Source organism: Pseudopipra pipra, chromosome 11 (assembly GCF_036250125.1).
Source record: "Pseudopipra pipra isolate bDixPip1 chromosome 11, bDixPip1.hap1, whole genome shotgun sequence".
Taxonomy (NCBI): Eukaryota; Metazoa; Chordata; class Aves; order Passeriformes; family Pipridae; genus Pseudopipra; species Pseudopipra pipra.
In genome coordinates this window covers 2,111,507-2,129,353 of record NC_087559.1, presented here as the reverse complement: position 1 = coordinate 2,129,353, position 17,847 = coordinate 2,111,507, and the positions used below count along the sequence as shown (strand labels likewise).

The 17,847-nt window shown below is 46.2% G+C and overlaps 1 protein-coding gene across 3 annotated transcripts in view; it reads left to right on the top strand.

Moving 5' to 3' along the window:
- The window catches only part of LOC135420128 (contactin-4), a 283,517-nt gene that overhangs the window by 259,799 nt on the left and 5,871 nt on the right, over positions 1 to 17,847 (top strand). For 2 of the 3 annotated variants that reach the window (XM_064667145.1, XM_064667146.1), the window contains 7 exons: positions 7,862 to 8,037; positions 10,820 to 10,940; positions 13,657 to 13,815; positions 14,548 to 14,697; positions 15,123 to 15,193; positions 16,599 to 16,833; positions 17,319 to 17,434. In XM_064667145.1, coding sequence (XP_064523215.1) covers positions 7,862 to 8,037; positions 10,820 to 10,940; positions 13,657 to 13,815; positions 14,548 to 14,697; positions 15,123 to 15,193; positions 16,599 to 16,833; positions 17,319 to 17,434 — 1,028 coding nt within the window. The remainder of the gene's footprint in view (positions 1 to 7,861; positions 8,038 to 10,819; positions 10,941 to 13,656; positions 13,816 to 14,547; positions 14,698 to 15,122; positions 15,194 to 16,598; positions 16,834 to 17,318; positions 17,435 to 17,847) is intronic. The other variant, XM_064667147.1, reaches the window with a different exon arrangement.

Genomic DNA, 17,847 nt, shown 5'->3' with positions numbered 1-17,847 from the left:
TAAATGAACCACCTCAGCAGGCTGAACTCTTCCAGGGGGCAGGGTGTTGTTGGGCACCGTGTCCACGGGCAGCGTTACGTTGGCACAACGCCCCGGGGCTTGTGGGCCAAGGAGAGCAGTGATTGATCCCTGAGCGACTTGCAATTTATCAAAGATTAGATATGATTCCTCCTGTATCTGATTAACCTTCTCGGGGAGACAGCCATCATTTGTGCAATGGCAGTAGATTATTCCATGCTTGAAAAGACGGATATCAGCTGGTTGCAATCAATAGCCCACGAAAGGTGACGCCGTGAATTCTCTGGGTTATCTGTAAAACGTGTCACAAACGTGGAATCGTTTGTCAAACAGAGCCATTTCAGCCCAGGCACCTCTGGAGTGACTTTTATTTCAGCCTGAAAGGTCGAGAGCTGGAGGAGGCAAGTTTGGGGTCTGTGGGGTAATCAGGAGCTGTTGGGTGCTGCTGGAAAGAGCAAGCACAAATTTCTCTGAGTGACAGATTTGATTGTCATTTCCAGCCCCCATTACACATGATTTTCTTTGTGACAATTGCACGGAGAGAGCTTGATTTGATCAGATTGCATTGCACTGGGGAAAATGGAGGTTAAAGTGGACTGTTATGCCCTCTCGTCATGTAAGTAACACTCTCTGCACTCTGGGTGGAGTGGATATATTTTCATATATTTTTTTCTTTGAATTTGCTCTAATGGCACATTCCTCCCCAGTATCTTTCCATGCAATTCCAGTCTTAATGTGTTTTCAGATTTAAATTAACCTTCATTTATTATTCAGCCACGCCGAGAATGCAGATTTGAGTGTGCAGAAATGCAATCCCCTGATTGACTGCCTGCTCCCTGCCTGGGCAATGGGAGGCATTAATTCCTGGGAGGGAGATGCTTACATCAAGTTTAGACAGTTTTCAATCCATGGGCAGCTTGTTTTTCAATATCAGTGTAAGAAATATGTTAATAACTTGTACCTCGACTGCAGTTCAGCTCTGAATGAAGCTGAGAAGGAAACTGTTGTTGAAAAAGGGAACCTGCAGCAGCTGGATGGATGGGACACTTAGGAGTGCAGTGCCAGGGAATAACATCCAAACTTGCCTCTTAAAACAACCTTTCCCACCCTGACAGAAAGCAGAGCCTTCCTCAGAGAAAGGGGCTCAGGCACCCAGCTGAAAATAATTGTAGTGGTTCTGACAGAGCAAGACTTAGGCCGAGTAAACTGCAAGATAAAGATCCTCCTTCAGGAAAGCAATTTTAGCATGTCCTAAATGCCCAGCTCAACTGTGTGTGTTGCTGAATTGAAGTCTGTGCTCTTCCTGGAGAGGTCAGATTTCCATCCCTCCTTTCCTTAATCCCTGTTAAATACCAGGCCATGTCTCACTGCCTTCAGTGCTGCCTGATTACATGGAAAGATCTGGAGCACTAATCACACACATTGCTAAAATCAGAGCTAAGTGACTTCAGTCCCAGGCCTAAAGTCCCTTTTCTAAACTGATAGTGTCCTTTTAATAGGATTATATTTTATTAGGCTGAAGCACCATCGTACACAGCAGAGGATACTGTAAGTGCTGTGGAATTTCCTGGTAAGAACTGTGCTTATAAATCAGTTACTTGTCTGGTACATGTGTAACAGCTGATTATATGGAAAAGAGGACAGAGACTGGCATAAAAACCATGTCCCTGTTCCTGAAATTCTATATGTGACTCATCACAGTTCACATCTGTGATACTTTCAAGTCCAAATATTGTAAATATTTCCCTTTTCCCCCTTTCTTTTTGATCTCAGTTGTGCCCCATAAGGTACTGGGTCTGCTAAGATAGCTGTAGTTTGCTCTGCTCTCATATTATTTTTATTTTATATTATTCATTGCTTTTTAATCTCTTCAGTTCAGGGGTGTATTCTCCTCTTTTCTGCAGATCTCAGTGTCTGATGGTGCTCAGAGCTCCCAGAAGTTTCACTAGTCAAGTCTCAGATGCTTTTGGCTTTATGGTCTTGGCTAAATGTTTCATTCACAAACAGAGAAAGAAACATTAGAGCACATTTGAGTGTTTTCATGGACTGGATTTGGATTCTTTGGTTGCTCATAGAAACCAGGTGACTCTACCTCCAAGATTGATTTTTATTATCTCTGGACACGATTTGCCTTGGAATCAATACAATAATGTAAAATGTCATTGCAAATAGAGGACATTGATCTGCAATGCATTTATTAACTCCCACTGATAAAAGGCAAAATGGAAAGGGTAAACATGCTGGTATTCTAAAAAAAAAAAAAAAAAAAGGGAGGGGAGGAAAAGTGAGTCCCAAATATTTGACTTAATCTGCAGGAAAAACACAGTTTCAAAGCTTGTACAGGAAACAAGGTTTATCTTTGATACATGTAAGGTAAACCTTCATTAGTGCAAATTTGCACAACTACCCCTGGTTTGTGGTCCAGTGAGAACAGTGATTGAGCCTTGCAGTTTATCCAAGACAAAGGTTTACTTCCCAAACCTTGGTACAGGAAATGGCTTATGCAGATCAGGAAAAAACATATCTGCATCTTTAAGACTAATTTAAGAGAATTAGGTAATTAGATAGTTAATCAAACTTGAAACTGCTGCTTATCTGCCCAGATCCACGTAAGGAATATCAGCAGAGTGATGGAAGTAGAGCCCCAGGAAAAGCAGCACCGTTTTCCCTGGAATTGGCTGCAGCCTGTGCTTGGCATCGCCTGCCTTTGTCTCAGTGCCTTGTTTGAAGCATCTGGTAATTGAACATAAACTCCTGCACTTGAGCACTGATGCTTGAACCTGGAATTACCTTGTCAGCCACCCTGGCTCTCATTACCCACCCAGCAGATGCCCTGGCGTGCTCCGAGCATGGATCTTGCTGCAGAGTCAGAGCCCAGGGGCTGGAATGGCTCTGGCTCTGTGGGCTCCCCTTGTCCAGCCTGGAATAAACGTCCTCCCTCCCCATCCTGGAGGAGCCACTCTGGCCAGGACACATCCAAGCTGCTCAGCTCTTTAACTCCGAGGATAATAGGTGGGAGATGAATATTTTTTATGTGCTTGAAGAAAATACCCATCAGCAAAAACAAACACTGCTGGGGGTTTTTTATTCCATTTAAAGCTCCAGACTGGTTTTTTCTGTCCATAACCAAAGCCATGAGTATTTACAACAGACTTTTCCTACTTAGGCAAAAGAGTAAAGGGGAGAGGGACCTCACCTCAGACCTCAGTATAGGTCAGAGGTTGGACTTGATGATCTTGGAGGTCTTTTCTGACCTTAATGAATCCCTGGTTCTATAGGATCTTTTTACAAAATTCCCATTAGCAGCATGAAAGCACAAACTTGACTGAAGTGCAGGCAAGGCTGGAAGAGGAGAGGAAGGAATAAGTCTTTGCAAGATCTCAGAAAATTTCCCTTAGAAGCAGAACAGTCTGAAGGAAGCATGAATTTGGGGGGGAGGAGTTCTGATTTCTTCAGGTTTTTTATGCTGGCTAAATATGTCAAAACCAGAGTATTCCCTTGTCTTCCTTCTCCTCTGACCCCCTCTGTACCAGGATAGATCTCTAAATAAGCATTTAGGTATTACATGCTCAGGGTTCAGCAACCAGCCTTGGAAATGCTACATTATCTCTTTTTTTTTAATCTGTCTCTGAATGTTCAATTCCACTGATTTGAGGCCAACAAGAAGAGCTGTATCTCCCGAGCATGTTACAGCTCAGCCTTTTATTATAGTGAAATGCCCTTTATTCCTTCAGCAGCCAGGGCTGGCAAAGCACATCTCAGTGTTTACTGAGGACTTTGATATCCTTCACTGAAAAGCACTGTGGTTATTGCCATCACTGGATCCATGCCCTGTGGAGCTGAGCCAGGTTGGAGAGGGGCACGTTTGGGAATGGGATCCAAGGAGCCACTTAACAGAGGCAGGTCTGAAAAAAACCCTCTGGTCAGTGGAAATCTTGCTGATGGGCACAATATCTGTGACATGGCTTCTTGCTTTCCCTGCTCTTCTTGCATCTGTGGTGCCCAGTGACAGGACCTGGAGCTGTGTCAGGGCAGGGTCAGGTTGGATCTCAGGAAAATGGTTGGGCACTGCCCAGGCTTCCCGGGGCAGTGGGCACAGCCCCAAGGCTGCCAGAGCTCCAGGAGGGCTTGGATGATCCTCTGGGGCACAGGGTGGGACTCTTGGGGATGATCCTCTACAGGGCCAGCAGCTGGACTCAATGATCCTTGTGGGTCCCTTCCAACTCAGCACATCCTGGGATTCTGTGATCGTTCAAAAGCTCTTTGCACGCTCTGAACTGACCTGTATTTTTAAGGGAAAAAAAAGCATTATCTGTGAGTGTCAGCCTGTGCTGTGTTTTCTGTCACTCCTGTGGTGCCCCTGCAGGTCGTGTCCCGCTGTGTCACATTGAGCAGGTCGATGTGACACGGCCCAGCCACGCATAGCAGGGGCAGCGAGGCAGAGCTGCTTACCCCAAACAAGGGATCCCTCCTGAGGGACACCCAGTCGATAGCACATCCATGTGGGATGGATCCTTTGCAGATTGGGTAATGGTGCCCCTCAGCCCGTGCCTGCAGTGCCTGCAGCCTCTGGGTTTGCAGCTGGGAAATGCATCCCTGCATCCCAAGAGCAGCCGGGAGATGCAGGCGGCACTAATGGCACTGCCAGGCTGCTGTTTGCAGGGACAGGAGGGAAGCAATTCCAGCCTTCCCACGGATGGGAAGTGCTGCTCAGCTCCCTTTCTTCTAAGCAAGGAAGAAAACTTTGTTAAAATCTCTTGTAGTGTGAAGCAAACGCACTTAGTCAGGAATACACCAAGTTCTCTGCAATGTGCTGCAGCAGTAAAGCCAGGGGAGGTAAGGCAGGAAAATCGGGATGTAAGGCAGGACAGAAATAGGTAAGACAAGCTCAGATGACCTCAGTGCACCCCCCCAGGGAGGCTGGGGGATGGCTGGGCATCCAGAGCTGTCCTGGGGTGGCCATGAGGATTTGCTCCAGCTGAGGACCAGCCCCGTGAGCATTGAGGCTGCTCAGAGCCCGCAGTGACACCCCACAGGATGAGCCCCCTGTGCTGCCAGAGGGGCTGGTGAGCAGGGAAAACCATGGAAAACTGCAAAGTGCTGTTCCTGTCACACAAAAAGCGTGCTCCTGAAAATGCTGGCGTGAAAGGAAGGGTGAGAGGGAGCTCTGCTGCTTCCCTGAGCCTTCAGTGACACCTACAGACAGTCACACACAGCCCAGCACAGCCCCAGGCCCTGCCTGGCTCCTCATCCTCCCAGGGACATGCAGGAAGGGGCTCCAGGTGCACCAGGAGAGGTTTAGGTTGGATATTAGGAAAAATTCTGTAGTGGAAGGGTTGTCCAGCCCTGCCCCAGCTGCCCAGGGCAGGGGTGGAGTCCCCATCCCTGGAGGGATTCAAAGCATGTGTAGATGTGTCATTTGGGGATGTGGGTTAGTGGTGGCCTTGGCAGTGCTGGGGGAATGGTTCGACTTGATGACCTTAGAGGGCTTTTCCAACCTAAATAATTCCATGATTCCATGAAACCTGTGGGCTGATTTTTAGAGGAACCAGGCACTGAGTTCCTACAGAGCCAGGAGCTCTGCTGAGCTGCTCTGGTCTTCAGCAAACGCCCATTTCTTTATATTCTTTATATCTATATAGAATATAAATTCTAGAATTCTATTATAACTCTATATTCTATGATTCTAAATAAATATTCTAACCATATTCTAGAATATATTCTAGAATTGTATAGAATTCCACAATACAGAATATATACCAGAATTCCATTTGAGAATATATTCTGTATTCTACAATCCTATACAATTATATTATATATTCTATTCCATGTATTTATATTCTTCATTCTTTACATGTTTATAAAATAGATGAACTTCTGATGCTGAGAGAAATTTCAGTGAGTGATTCCATGCCTGAGCCCTAATGCTGGTGTGGGTATTCCTGTAGCATCCTGAGCTTGGGATGCTCTGAGTCTTCCTGAATTTCAGTTGTAGCAACACCAAGTGACTGGGAAATCCTGATACATCAGTTATACAAAAATAATGCCATAAATCTAAGCAACAATTAAGCATTGTTTTAGTCATGTGCACTTATACTGCTCATGCCTAAGAAATTTTAAATGTATTAATCATTTAATTGTATTAATTAGTTAAGCCTCATAATACCTACTGTGTTTGTGTTAAGAGTTGCTCTGGTTAGAAGAACCGAAATATAGATGAAATAAATTTGTCCAAGATAACACAGCCAAGTCCCCGAGGACTTGATCTGAATCCATACAGACAGAGATTAAATCTTTTTCACCACCTCCTGTACACTTTTGATAAGGTCTTCAAAAATCTGGGAACAGCTTTGCATCCCCTGGATTTCAGGGAGTAGTTCTGTCCAGTCCATATCTTTGTTGCTGTATCTTTATTATTTTAGCAGAGGCTTAAGCAGTTGGGCAGTAGTCTCTGGAAGAAGTAGTTAAGATTTTGGTGTCATATCCCAGAGATTGAATAATGCTGGTATTATTTTAGCATGGCAGTTGTGCAGAATAGATTTTTGGAATAAGCAAAAATATCTATCTCTATATGATTTTCAGACTTTTGGTCTCATTGTTAAGCAATATTTTGTCTCCTTTTCATTTCCTCTGAGGCCCTGTAGAAAAAATTACTGCATTTTTGTCAACAGAAATGAAAGAGGAATGTCAGCTTTGGAGGCAGAGGGAATTCACGGGCACAGACGAGGAGCTGGAGTCTGCATAATGTGTCAGGGCTCATCTTTCTGTGCCACCATTTTGCTCCTACTGCAGGACTCAAGTGAAAAATAGACCATTAAACCAGTGGTGAAGGATCTGTGTGAACTCCAGCTGGGAATTAGGGATTAGTCTGGAAGCTGGGGTGGAGCTGCTGCCTGTATTTAACAGGCAGAACTTGCTGCATCACAGATCCCTGGAGGTTTGAGGGCTTCCCTTTGGAAGTGTCATGTTTAGGGCAGTGCCCTTTTTTCTGCTTCATCTCCCTGAAATAATTCCTCAGTTCTAGTCCAACAGGGCAGTGACATCTGGAGTCACCACCCCCAGAGCCACATCCCCCCCCAAAACCCCTCTCTGACATCACCACAGCACTTGGCTTGTTGGGGCAGGGTTTTGGTGTCCATGGTGTCAAAGCTTTGGTTGGTATCTCTCATTATTTATGTTTATTCTTTCTGGGGACTCTCCTGGCACAAAGAAAACAGCCTGGCTTTGAAATGTCAAACCACAGAGAGCGTGGCCAGTGTTCTACACAATCACCAAGTTTGCAATAAAAATAAGGTACAACAGTAACCTCAGCCAATTCTTTCCCTTTCCAGATGTGAGCAGATATCACGCATGTTTTTAATATCCCCTTCTTCATTCTAGTTTTGGAGATTTTACACTGAGAGAGTTTTCCTGAGGCAACATTTATTACAGGAACAACAGAATAGTTTTTTATAACCGTGGTGAACAATGTGTGACTGTGAAACAGCTCTTTGAAGTAAGAAGATTCAAAGAAGAGAATCTCTGACTTCCAAGCTTTCTCAAAAATTTTAACCAAGCCTTTCAGATCTGCTGCACTCTTTTCCAGCCCTTTCTTTTCTCCTTCTTCATCAGGATGGTGAGTGGAAGAGGATTTTGGAGGCTTTATTAACAGTGTTTCAATCCAACAACTGCAGAAAGGTACTGGAGGATAAAAGCAAAGATGGGATAGTTCACTTGTTATATTAAGGACCTTCCTAAGTGATCACTGCAGTTGTGGGGGACTGCTTAGGATCTCTCTCAGCTCTACATGTTCCTCAGGAGAACCAGATTAATGCTCTTTTTCCCCTTTCTTTGTTGTTTGTAGATCCAACCCGGGTCATGGTGTCACCTTTCAGCATGGATGTCACCGTTGGGGAGAGCATTGTCCTGCCATGCCAGGTCTCTCACGACCACTCCCTGGATATCATGTTCACCTGGTCATTTAATGGGCACCTGATAGACTTTGAGAAGGATGGGGATCACTTTGAAAGAGTGGGAGGGGTAAGTATTAACTCTAAAGCATCTCCTCACTGGACTAAAAGCAGGTAACAATAGAAAAGGGCTGCTAAGAGAAGGAATGGACTTGGCTGAGTCAGTTCTGGAGGGATTTAAAAGCCATGTGGATGGTTTAGTGGTGGCCCTGGCAGTGCTGGATTAATGGTTGGACTCAATGATCTTACAGGGCTTTTCCACTCTAAATGATTCCATGTTTCTGTGTTGTCTTCTGTTCATAGACTGAGATGAACATTGCCAGTGTATTAGTTCATTAGAGCTGGTGCAGAGTTGTTATGATTTCCTTCATGGCATGACAAATCTGCTCAAATGAACAGTGGGAGGGATGTCAGGAGACCTAAAATATGTTTTCTCATTGCAAAAAACTGCCTCCTTCAAGGAAGAAATCCATGATAGATTTTCTCTGTCTGAAACAGTAAAATAAATGTAAACTGTAACCATTGTAGAACTTTGTATTTATAGAGAAAATAGCAGAAGATCAGACAATATCCTCAAAAATGCTCAGGCAGGGTTTGTTGCCATGTTTATCTGTCTCTCTCTGTGTCCTCCTCTTGTGACCACATGCTTAGAATGACTATTTTTCCTCTGCACAAAATAACCTGGAGAGTATTGCAAACATCCCCCACCCCTGGAGGTGACATTTCTTCTCAGTCTTACCTGTGCAGGTTTCCTGGCAATGCCATGTTGGTATCTTTGGGTTGTTTGGTTGATTTTTTTTTGTTTCTGGGAAACCCAGTCAGTACCCACTGAGAGTGTAAACTTCTGCAGTGCCCAGAGAATTGTTTACTTGAAGGCTGAAAAGTTCATGTTCGTGGAAAGCCAGGAGAGGGACAAGTGGGAAATGATGGTTGGACAGTCCATGGCCAAGTGGCAGATGGGAGAAGCAAAGGTAGGAAGGTAGGAATTGCTGACCTTCATTAGGAGAGGAGAGAATTTTCTTGGGGCATTTGGCATTTTGTGCCTCTGCAGGAAGGTTTAGGACCAGAGCACCCTCAGCAGAGCAGAGGTGCCCTGATGGTCCATCTCTGCTTGGCTTTCTCTGCTCTTACCTCACTTTTGAAGGGCAGGTTGTTAAGTTAAAATAAAACTACTTTTCTAATAGTTTTAGATTTCCTGAAGATGCTGAGGCATAAATTTTGGGGATTGGAGAAGGCCAGTGCTCAAAGAGATACCTCAGGATGCCATCTGTTAGAGGGGAGCTTCACACAAGAAGGTGGCACATCTGTCAGACCTGCCCCAGCTTCTCATGCCAGTTTTATGACTCAAAATAATTCCCAAATAATTTTTAGTAAGAAAAGCAGTGATTTCACAGACCATCTCTGAAAGCTTTGCTTTGTAACCATAACATTTTCCTTTGTAGTTCAGAGTTCATCTAATTTACCCTGTTTAGGCAGGGCTTGGGTTGTTTAAATTCTAACTTATCCTCATGATTTTTTTTTCACTTTTATTGGGTGAAAGGAGCTCTAAAAATGATGGAAAAAGTGCAAAATTTTCATCAAGGGTTTTTCCTGTGTCTCTAAAGGAGGCTCAGCAGAGCTGTGGACTCTGCTGAGTCTCAGGCAGAGTGACAGTCTATATTTACATTTTTCAGGGGTGCAATTTAATACTGAAAGGAAAAGGAAACACAATTTCCAAGCCTTAAAAGATGCCCTTACAGACTGATGCCCAGGGTGCACATTTTGGGGTGACTGCACCTGCTCGGCCTGCAAAGCCAAAATTACAAACTTGATTAATATTTCTCAGTCAAAAAGCCACAATCACAAGGTTACCCTGAGATTTCCAATGGACCCAATGCTTTGTGTCTGGAGAAAAATTTAGAGAGTGTTTTCAGCTTCAGATACACAGAGAAACCTAATTAGTTCTATTCAATAGTTAATCAGACATGCACTTGGTGTTTGGAAAACAAATTATTGCTGTTAGGTGATGCAAGATTTCCTGGGAGAGTGCTGTTCTCATGATCTTTAGCACAAAAACACGGGGCAATCAGAATGCTGGCTGCCAGACAAGGCCAGGAAATTATTGCAGATGTCTTAGAATTGGGGCTGGGTTTTCACTTGTGGAAGGAAGTGAGACACAACTTGGGCATCTGAACACCAGAGAGGGTGTAAATGGGATATCCAGAGAGGTGTGAACCTGCCCCACATCAGCTTTGTCACGTTGTTTTAATGATCACAGAATCCCAGGATATGCTGAGTTGGAAGGGACCCACAATGATCATCGAGTCCAACTCCTGGCCCTGTAGAGGAGCATCCTCAAGAGTCCCCCCTGTGCCCCAGAGCATCATCCAAACCCTCCTGGAGCTCTGGCAGCCTTGGGGCTGTGCCCACTGCCCTGGGGAGCCTGGGCAGTGCCAACCACCCTCTGGGGGAAGAACCTTTGCCTGAGATCCAACCTGACCTTGCCCTGGCACAGCTCCAGCCCTTCCCTGGGTGCTGTCCCTGGTCCCCCCAGAGCAGAGCTCAGTCCCTGCCCCTCCTCTGCCCCTCACAAGGCAGTTGTAGACTACAACCAGACTACAACCAGTTACTAAGAGAAAGTGTTTCCCAGACCCCAGCCCTGCTCCCCTGCCCCGGGGAGGAACCAGAACTTCAGAGGCGCTCCCGCTCTCCCCTTCAAGGCAGGCACATCCCTTTAATAGGCCAAGCTTGCATTACTAATGTTTTCATCAGCCAGAGCAAAGTAAATCCATTAGTCACAGTGTCCTTCATGTGATAATGATGTTTAGCGCTCATTAAAAAGTAATTGTAACCACTTTTCCCTACTTTATCAGCAGGATTCAGCTGGTGATTTGATGATCAGAAGCATCCAGCTGAAGCACGCGGGGAAATACGTCTGCATGGTGCAAACAAGTGTGGACAAGCTCTCGGCTGCTGCAGACCTGATTGTAAGAGGTATTTGAATTTTGTTACTGTTGTTGGTGTTGTTGTTGTAAAATTTCTCTTTTTTTTTTTTTTTTTTCCCCTCCAGCATCTTGTAATTAATCCGAGAAAAAAACCCTCTGAGCACGCACTGGGGTTCACACCACGTTCTCAAACAGTGCCTGTGACGTGTTTCAGATACACACCCTCATCCAGCAGGCACAGCTCGCATAAACACACTGTGTTTGTGTCCTAAATGCCAAACCTGCACCAACTGAGCTCGTTTGTTTGATGAACTGTGCAGCAGAAGCAGCATTCAGGTTATTCACTGCACTTCTGCCAAGTAATATTATTCCTTTTCTGGGATAAATGTGATTTAGGAACTTCATTGATATTTCAAGATCTATTCATTACCATGCACGGGTGATGTGTGAGTAGGACTTTAACAGAGCTGTAATTAGTTACCCTGAGTCTGCATCCTTACAATAAATATTATATATATTTTCTTGCTTGTTGACTTTGGGGAAAGCAAACTTTGCTGCTCCTCTGTCTCTTGATTCTCACAGACCCCAGGAAATTCATAGAATCCTTTAGGTTGGAAAAGCCCTCTAAGAACATCAGTCCAACCATTCCCCCAGGGCTGGCAAGGCCACCACTAACCCATGTCCCTGAGTGCCACATCCACATGGCTTTTAAATCCCTCCAGGGATGGTGGTGACTCCACCCCTGCCCTGGACAACCTGTTCCAATGCTTGACAACCCTTCCCATGAAGAAATTTTCCTGAATATCCAATCTGTACATCTCCTGGCACAACTTGAGGCCTTTTGCTCTTGTCCTGTCCCATGTTCTCTATGTGAGTTCTCAGGCAACTTGGTGAAAGGAGGAGAGCTTGAAAAAAATAGTAGAAAATTCCCTCTTTCACTGGCTCTCAGGTTTTTTGCTGCAACACGATTTCAGATGAATTTTTTGGTTGTTTAGCTCAAACATTTCAACAGAGGCTGCTCTAGGCACCTCAGTTGGGTAATTTCCTTAGTGCTGCCTCTGTAAACAAACAGGAGGAACATTAAATTCTCACAAGAAAATGACCCTTGGTGATGATAAAATACTGATCTTGTCACTTATTACAAATATTGAAGGTGGTAAAACACAGAAACAGGCTGCCCAGAGAAGCTGGGGCTGCCCCTGGATCCCTGGAAGTGTCCAAGGCCAGGTTGGACAGGGCTTGGAGCAACCTGGGCTAGTGGAAGGTGTCCCTGCCCATGGCAGGGGGTGGGATGAGATGAGCTTTAATCTCCCTTCCAACCCAAACCATTCTGGGATTCTGTGACCAACAGGATGTCTTCATCCAGGCCAGTGATCCCACAGCTGCACTGAGAGTTTTGCTGTACAGAAACAGGGAAATATCCCTGGGCTGTGAGACCAGGAGCAGGAGGTGAATTGCTGGTGCATCAATAGAGCCCTGAGAATAATTTTTAGAAGTTTTTAAAATATTGAAATTGTGTCAAAATAATAAGAGATACTAAGTTAAAAAAATTAGATGCTAGGAAAAAAAAGAATTATTTATCTCGGAATATGAAACAATGATACAGAAATCATAGTTATTCCCAGCCATGAAGTGAATGCAGCTTGTTTCAAACTCTGCCAGTCAGTAGGAGGAATTTGTGAAGAATACAGTGAAATTCCATTTCTCTGGTGTAGCAGCAGAAGAACCAGCTGCTCCCTGAGCCTGTGTTAACGTGGCTGCTCCCCCCAGCAAAAACAATTTAAAGTTTTAATTTCTCAGAAATTAAATCTGGCTAGACCTGCTGAACTTTCATTTTAAAGGCAGGATATTGGAAGATTTCAGGGTATTTTAGATATTTAACCATGTCCAGCTCTCTGAATATCACATGTGAATGCTTTTAATCCACAGAGTGAGTTGCAAGAGGAGAGTTTGCTTGAGTACCTAAAGGGTACCTTGATCCAGTACCTAAAGGGGCTCCAAGAGAGGTGGGGAGGGACTTTGGACAAGGGCCTGGAGTGACAGGACAAGGGGGAACGGTTTCAAAATGACAGAAGGAGGGGTTAGATGGGATATTGGGAAGAATCGTTTGCCTATGAGGGTGGGGAGGCCCTGGCACAGGATCCCAGAGAAGCTGTGGCTGCCCCATCCCTGGAAGTGTCCAAGGCCAGGTTGGACGGGGCTTGGAGCAACCTGGGCTGGTGGAATGTGTCCCTGCCCATGGCAGGGGGTGAAATGAAATGATCCTTAAGGTCCCTCCCAACCCAAACCATTCAGGGATTCTCTGAGATGGGAAGAGGCTGCACCTCAGGTACCACTCCCAGGAGCAATGGCCATGTGAGAGAGGAGAGAGGTCTCTCCCTGACTGGTGTGTCCTGCTACCTTTACTGGTTAAGAAGAACCCAGCAGTGAAGCAGAACATACTGGTGTCTCCCTGGGCATGGTGCTGCTTTATCTCCCTGGCTGTGGTGCTGGTGTATCTCCCTGGGAATGGTGCTGGTGTATCCATGGTGCTGGTGTATCTCCCAGGGAATGGTGCTGGTGTATCCATGGTGCTGGTGTATCTCCCTGGGAATGGTGCTGGTGTATCCATGGTGCTGCTGTATCTCCCCAGTGCCTCCCAGTCTCATCCAGGCAATGAGAGCTGGGGCTGCACCGACTCCTCTGCAGGGACTTCTCTGTCCTGAGTGAGGGAAGATGACCCCTTGAACCCCCTCACCCACCCCTCTCCTGCGATGCTCCCACAGGTCCCCCCGGCCCCCCCGAGGCCGTGACGATCGACGAGGTGACGGACACCACGGCCCAGCTGTCCTGGAGGCCGGGGGCTGACAACCACAGCCCCATCACCATGTACGTGGTGCAAGCAAGGACCCCCTTCTCGGTGGGCTGGCAGGCAGTGAGCACAGGTAAATCCATCACTGGGCCCCTCCGAGCACCGCTGCTGGAAAACACATCCATCGGGATGCACACGTGGACCAGCTCTGCTCCCTGATGTGAGAAGCAATTTCCCTGGCTGCAGAGCACTGCTCTTATTAACTAGTTTCAGGTTTGGCAACCCAAAGATTTAGGGTCCAGTCAGTGCTATTACTCATCCATTTTTCTCATGAATGTTTAAGGGAAAACAGAATGAATTCCTCTCCTTTGTTGCCGCGCTGGAGATATACAACAGTAATTGTGGTCTATAAAGACATCCCTCAGGGACAGCCCGTGTCATCTGGCCTATCTTAAAGTGGAATTATTTCCCTGATAGAGGGAAAAATCCCATGGTGTAATTGCTCATTCCGTCAGAGGTTAATTTCGTTCCAGTAACCATTAAGTAGAGGGAACAGTGTGTTTTAAAAAGAGAAAAATAAAAACGCTTTAAACCTGTTGTCTTGACACTTTGTTTTCAAACAGTGGCAACTTAGGAGAAACTCTTTAATAGCAGGAATTTCTGGGCTAAAAACACAGTGGTCTAATGCTACCTCTTGGACACCTTTGCAGTTAGAAAGATGACAAAAGGTTTATCAGTCCTTATTCACTCTGTGTTTACGTTAAACGCTCGCTTTTAAGGAAATCAGATTTCTCTGTGCCTTTTTCTCAGAGCTTTGAACATTTTAGTGGCTTTCCTTGCATTCCTGACCCACGGCTGTCTCCAGTTCCAGAGGTCATCGATGGCAGGACGTTCACAGCCACAGTGGTGGGGCTGAACCCTTGGGTGGAGTACGAATTCCGAGTGGTGGCTGCCAACCTGATCGGGATCGGGGAGCCCAGCAGACCCTCAGAGAAGAGAAGAACTGAAGAAGCTCGTAAGTAGGGGTGGGCAACACACTTAAATCTCGTGGAATAAATGCTCACCAGTGCCAAGAGATCCCTCAGTTATGGGCAACCCTTGGCAGGTGGCTGCTCTGTTCTTTTTTAGCCCGTAACGGAACCAAATATGAAATAGGAAAATAAATAAAAGCCCCTCTTTATAGAAGATAAATGTTTAAACTAAACAATTAGAGACTGAATACACAAGTTAATTGACATACTTTTAATATACTATTATTGACATACTTTTAATGTGCTGTTTGCCATGGTAAATTAGTCACTTTAATGGCATTCCTGGTACCAGCAGGGGAAGGGCAGCAGAGTCCTGTCACTGCACAGGTCTGTTCCACCTCAGTGTGCTATTATTATTATTATGGTTTCAAAGTTGTCACATTTCTCCTCTGCCTCTATTTGTTTGCAGTTCCTGAAGTGACCCCAGCTAATGTCAGTGGAGGTGGAGGGAGCAAGTCTGAGCTGGTCATTACCTGGGAGGTGAGTCTCAGCCCAGAGCCCAGTGAAGCTCCTGGAGATTTCAAATGGTTTGCAGTAAAAAAAAAAGCGCAGATTATGTGATAAAAACAGCCCAGCTACTAAAATGGAGCCAGAGGGCTTCCCTCCCCAGGCCCCTGTGCAGGGCAGCCAGCAGGGAAGTGCTGGGCAGGGGATACAGGGACACCAGCTCAGCTCCCCCTGAGCCCCAACACATCCCTACAGCAAAACCCAGATGGGCAGAAACACCTGAGGGATAAAACTGGCACATCCTGACCAGCCTGGCTGGTTCAAGCTCCATCCCTCATCCTATATGGGATGTCAGGCAGCAAACAGTTAAGAGCCAGCACAAGGCATGCCGGCTCTCAGTGCTGCTCATGGCAGCCAGCAAGAGGAGATACAGAGATGAAAAATGTTTAATATTCCATGAGGCACACGGGGTTAGAACTTTAGTCATTTGTCTGCTCATATTTCCCTGTTGTGATGCGATGCAGCTGGCATATTTTTCCTAATAATGAACTTCACCAGCCATGCTAACACTTCCATTTAGCACTATTTCTGACCAAGCTGGCAGAATGAATCGCCAGAGATATTTTTAAGGTTATTAAAAACCTATAAATGGGTTTTTGTCCTCGCCACATGGCTCAATGTGCTAAATTTCCTCCTCTGTTGGGCTAATTAGCTACGCCGTGTCTCCTAAAGATACTGCAATATGTTTCAAAAACACACATGGCAAGAACAGCAGACATTGGTTTGAGTCGTAATTTGCACAAAATATAATTTGTGTTTTGATAGAACAGTCGTTTCACTGGTTTAAATGTCCAGAGGCCTTTCCTTTATGGGCTGGTGTGGCCTCACAGCACAGAGGAAGGAGGACTGAGCAGAACTAACCCCTGCACCAGCTTCAGCACCACGTCTGTGGGAGAGTGGCCCATCATTAGGGATTATTTGTATACTTTTGGTTTAATGCAGCTTTTTAAGGGGCTGACAGCCTAAGAGTGGGGAGTGTCAGTGTGTCCAGGATATTCTTCAGGGCTTCACATGCGATTCCAAAGGCACGAGAGCAGCTGCACATGGGAAAGCAAGAACCATGTCCTTGGTTCACCCCAACAAACCTCAGACTTGTGGCAGTGCCTAAAATTAGATCAATAATGGAGGCTCCATCTAGTCAGTAGAGGAAGGTGAATTAGGTCTTAGGAGAAGTGTCTTCTGGAGGTGCTGCATTCCTCTGAGAAGGAGCAGAAAGGCAGGATGGGTTAATTCAGGACTCCATCGCCTCCCATCTCCAGTGCTCTCTTCAGAACAGCAGCTTTAGCAGCACTGAGAGGCAACACCCAGAGGGGCAGATCAGTGTGTGCCATTGCTGAAGGTTCCCCCACAGCCACTGCTGTGTTTCTCCTGCCCACAGACGGTGCCCGAGGAGCTGCAGAACGGGGGTGGCTTTGGCTACGTGGTGGCGTTCCGGCCCTTCGGCACCGTCAGCTGGATGCAGACGGTCGTGGCCTCCCCCGATGCCTCCAGATACGTGTTCAGGAACGAGACCCTGCCGCCCTTCTCGCCCTACGAGGTCAAGGTCGGGGTGTACAACAACAAGGGCGAAGGGTCCTTCAGCCCCGTCACCGTCGTCTACTCCGCAGAGGAAGGTAGAGCCAGGAGCCCATCCCGCCCTCCTCCCCCCCTCCCTGGGTCTGGAAGGGTTTAGTTTCCACCTTGGCATATCCTTTGATACCTGAGCCCCTGCTCTGATTTCTAATAAATGGCGAGCCGTGATGAATTCTTTTCGCAGTCATTAAAATAACATTAATCGTAATGAAATCTTTTGATATTAATGGAAAAGTAATATGTAATCTGGAAAGAATTCCGCTGAGATTTAGCATGAATTAATGGCCACTGATTAGAAAATGTTCCCACTTGTCCTAATTACAGTACATGGTATCCTGGGCTGAGTTTAGCAATGACATATTATTTCTTAGCCAGTGCTGCCCAGCACAGCCTGACAGGCCCTGGGTTTGAAACGTGCACATTTGTTTGCTGCTTTTCTTGTGCAGTGAAGAAAATAAATCCCTTGACACTCAGGACTAATTGAACATAAAATTGAAAAGTCTTCCTTTTATTTTTAACCACACAGAGCCAACGAGAGCCCCAACCACTGTTTTGGCCAGAAGTCTTTCCGCCTCAGACGTTGAAGTTTCATGGGCTCCCCCTTGGGAGAACCAGCACAAAGGAAGAATACAGGGATATGAGGTATGGAGACAGAGTGCAGGATCCTTTCAGTAATAAGCCTCGAGGAGATGTGGAGACACATCCTGGGCAGTCCCCATGGTGCTGCTCCTCCTGCCCTGGGGCCGGTGTGTTCCTGGGGTGGATGTGCTTCCCTTTGCCTCCTCAGTGAGCAGAGAATTCTCTCACGTGGTTAAAAATGACACATCTGTCTGTGTGTGATCTGACTGGAAATGGAGAGCAGAGCTTGGAGGGGGTCCTGTGTGAAGGTGTCCCATGGCCAGGCAGTGCCCGAGCTCCTGGGGAGGGAGCGCTGCAGCCAGGCTGGTCCCTAGCAGGGAACAGGAAGGGATGGGGCAGGATGCAGGATCTGTCCTGTGGGCACAGTTAGTGCTGGAAGTGAAGGGTGCTGCCAGCCCGTGGCTGGAGGTGGGCAC